The 3,564-nt window shown below is 33.5% G+C and overlaps 1 protein-coding gene across 1 annotated transcript in view; it reads left to right on the forward strand.

Moving 5' to 3' along the window:
• Positions 1 to 367, forward strand: part of LOC132178294 (probable methyltransferase PMT8) — a 3,330-nt gene extending 2,963 nt beyond the window's left edge. The window contains exon 6 of the mRNA XM_059590736.1: positions 320 to 367. Coding sequence (XP_059446719.1) covers positions 320 to 367 — 48 coding nt within the window. The remainder of the gene's footprint in view (positions 1 to 319) is intronic.
• Positions 368 to 3,564: the final 3,197 nt, after the last annotated feature.

A 3,564-nucleotide genomic window follows, 5' to 3' on the forward strand; every position in this document is an offset into this window, starting at 1 on the left:
CTTTTAAATGATATAACTCGTATAAACTTTGATCGACTTAGATAATGTTCATGAGCTTGACTTGTAAAAGTTCGGCTCAATTCGTTCGAATTAAATCGTTAGCTCGTTCATATGTGTATATATGCACAATTTTTATTATTATTTTTTTAAAAAAATGAAAACTTGAAGTTATACGAACCTATACGAGCATAAATTTTTTTCAAACCTTCTTCCGCTTAATAAATGAACCAAACTAAACCGAACCGAGTTCAAACCTGTTGGCGGGTAATTATGTTCAATTTAAGCCTAAAGAAAAGCCTTTCTTCTGTATTTGTTTTAGGCAATTATTTGCTTCTTCTCTCTTGTCGACCGTGCCATGAGTACCTGAAGGGTGGAGGTGGAGCCCAAGCAGGTTAGCTTTGTTTGTTTCACATGAGTCCCTATAATAATAAGTCTCAGCTGGCCATTTTATTATTTTAAACAAAATATTAGACATTGGGGGTCACTTTTAATCAAAGCTGTAGGTCCATAATTAATGGATTGTTAAATTTTCAAGTGTGATATTCTTTCGTGAGTATGAGTCACGACTCCAAAAACCCTAAATAATGAAAAAGGATAAGGTTTGGAAGAGTAAGCCCCACTAGTTAGGCAACTTGGGTAGGTTGGGGTTCCCCCGAGAACTAGGGCATCATAAACCACCATGTTCAATATTCCACCAGGATATAAATAAATTCATTTAAAAAAAAAAAAAAAAAAAAAGAAAGAAAGAAAAGAAAAGAGAGAATCATTTTGTTAGGACCATGGACCTGAATTTAAGGTCAATATAGTGGATAGGAAGTCTCTGTTGTCTATGTTATCCAAACCAAACCAAATTGACTAAGACCCTATTTGAGATTGTGTTTCGCAAACAAAAATTTTATTTTAAAAAACGCTTTTAGGCAAAAGCTTTATTTTTAAGCTTTTGTCAAAAGTGCGTTTTGGTAATTTTTAGGCTTTTTGAACTCATTTTAATTTTTTTACCAAACGAGTATTTTTTTTTTTTTTAACCAGACTTTTTGAATGTTAAAAGCACTTTTAAGCCCTCAAACGCAATTCCAAACAAGCCCTCCTAAGTATATTTTTTATGGAAACGTAAACAAATATTTTTGAAATTATTCTTTCAAAGTTAAAAAATTCTGAAATAAGGATCTCAAACTTTTAATTTATTTCAATTATCTTCTTTTGTCTTGTCAAAATTATCAAAGTGCCATTTTTTATTATAAAAAATTATAATGGTTCATACGTTTATTTTATTATTTTTATGAAAGTATTTTGAGAATTTTAACAAGATTTAATAAAAAAATCATAATGAAAATGAGTAATTGAAATAAATTGAAAGTTTAATACCTTTAATTAAGAGTTTTTAAACTTTGAGAGATATGGACAGAATTTTGCTACAAAAACTAGTCTGTAGCTAATTCATACAAACCAATCTAATAAAGTGACATGTGTCCCTTAATTAGCATATGAAAATCACTTTTTATTTTTATTTTTTATGGGACACATGTCACTTTATTATATTGGTTTGTAGTAAATTTCTGTCCAGAAAAATGGTATCAAATGAGTGGAAGTGTAAGGCTTTTTTCTTTCTAATTTTTAGTATTAAGTGCACTCAATTTTAGTAGGATGTGGGATGCAACATTATTCAGTAGGATTTGCCAGATTTGGTTTTGGTGTTATAAACAAAATTATCAAAGATCTCAAATATTAAAAAAGAAAGAGCGCGAAATTAAATCTGTAACGTTGAAAAAATTATAAAAGAACGTGGCACTCAATTCAGTAAAAGCCTAAGGTAGGAGTTGGAGTTCCTTAATAGACGCCATTAATTGATCAATGGCTTTAAGACATCTTGGCATGTTGCTTTAATTTGGAGATTTTATATAAGAGAACAACAAAGAAGAACAAAGAGAGAGGGAGAAAGTAGGACCTCTATTTTGGTGCTAAGAGTCAAGGGCTCAGTTGGGTCCAATATGTCCCACCGGAGGAAACGTTCACGGCACCAAACATTATAGGTAGGCCTAGAAAGAAAGAAAAAACCCAACAACATTATGTTTATACATGCCATCACTCATTAGGAACCGATCGAGAAAGAAATGGTCTCCTCACACTATTGGAGGAGAAGATTTGCATGTGCTGGTGTTAATGTTGGTGTTCTGGTCACTTGACATCATTAATGACACCCAAACAAGTAATTGTATTCTCGCTATGTTCGCTAAAGTGACTTGTCCTCCTACGGAAATGAGCTTTTTTTTGGGTGTGTTTTGGATTTATATATAATGATTTTGTGCTTTTTCACTCTTCCTCTTGACCCACTTTGCTGCATGTTAAGAAGATCATTATAGCTTACAATATTTTTTGCAGTAAGTTATATTTCGAAAATTTCCTTCCAATTAAGTTCATCACCCTAGCATATATAAATGATCTTTTAACAAATCTATCTTTTTTTTTTCTTTTTCTTTTTTTGTTTTGAGTTTCTGTATTAATCATACATTAAGCAATTTTTGAATTTACACACAAAATGACACATTTGGCCATAAAAAATAAAATAAAATAAAATATATTATTTTATTGAGGATTTGAAGAAAGAAAATTAAGTTTTGAGAGTTTACCACAAAAAAAATTTTAGAAGATTTGTTATTTTTTTGGTAAGCTAATTCTGCCCCACCCGTCGGAAAGCCAACTTACAAAAGGCCTTGTCGGCCCTCGGTCCAAGTTAGGCTTGTCCAAAGGTAAGGAACAATACCCTTATGTATGCCTCCCCACTTATGACCAAACGAAGAATACATCGATTGCTCTGGGATCGCAACTTGAGGGCCGACGATCGATCTTAGGCGCTCCCAACAAGTGTTCTTTGGGAAATCTGAGCCTCTGTCGCATCACCATAACAACCAATAATGAGACCACTCTGCGTCTTTAAAAGAGAATATTTGTCGGCCACTACCTGTGTGCCTTTAAAAAAGAATATTTGTTGGCCACTACTTGTGTCCCATTTATTACGTCCATCTAAGGAAAACAGGATGCCCCCAATCGTATGATACAACGTATCGGAGGTGGTTATATCTCTACTTCTACAAATAGATCTTAGTAGTAGGTATGTTTTTAAAGCTTTTTTTTTTTTTTTTTCGTGCCCTTGTTTCTCCTTGGAGAATTTTCTATTTAGAGTGTAGCTTGCCGAAACCTTTGACAAGTCATCCCTGTGCAAGTCTCCTTCACTGTGCAAGTGGCATGAGATTCACCTACTCTAGCAAGAAAGATGAAAAACATAGCTATCATGATTCTTGGGTGTCGAACTGGCAAATCATCAACAACCAACCCATGATGTCTCTTCGTCACGAGAGTTCATACCTTTTGAATTCTCAATTAAATTTGTAAGTATAAAATACGAGTGCTCTCTACAACACATATGAAAGAGTTTGGTGAAACCCCATGACTTCTGATGGTAACGTTTTTGACAAATTGCGATGACCGATGACCTTTTCAATAGCTAGTTTTGGCATGTCGGGCGCATCGCATGACAGGCTGGCAATCAGATATTACAATATGGTT

This window comes from Corylus avellana, chromosome ca4 (genome assembly GCF_901000735.1).
Source record: "Corylus avellana chromosome ca4, CavTom2PMs-1.0".
Lineage (NCBI taxonomy): Eukaryota > Viridiplantae > Streptophyta > Magnoliopsida > Fagales > Betulaceae > Corylus > Corylus avellana.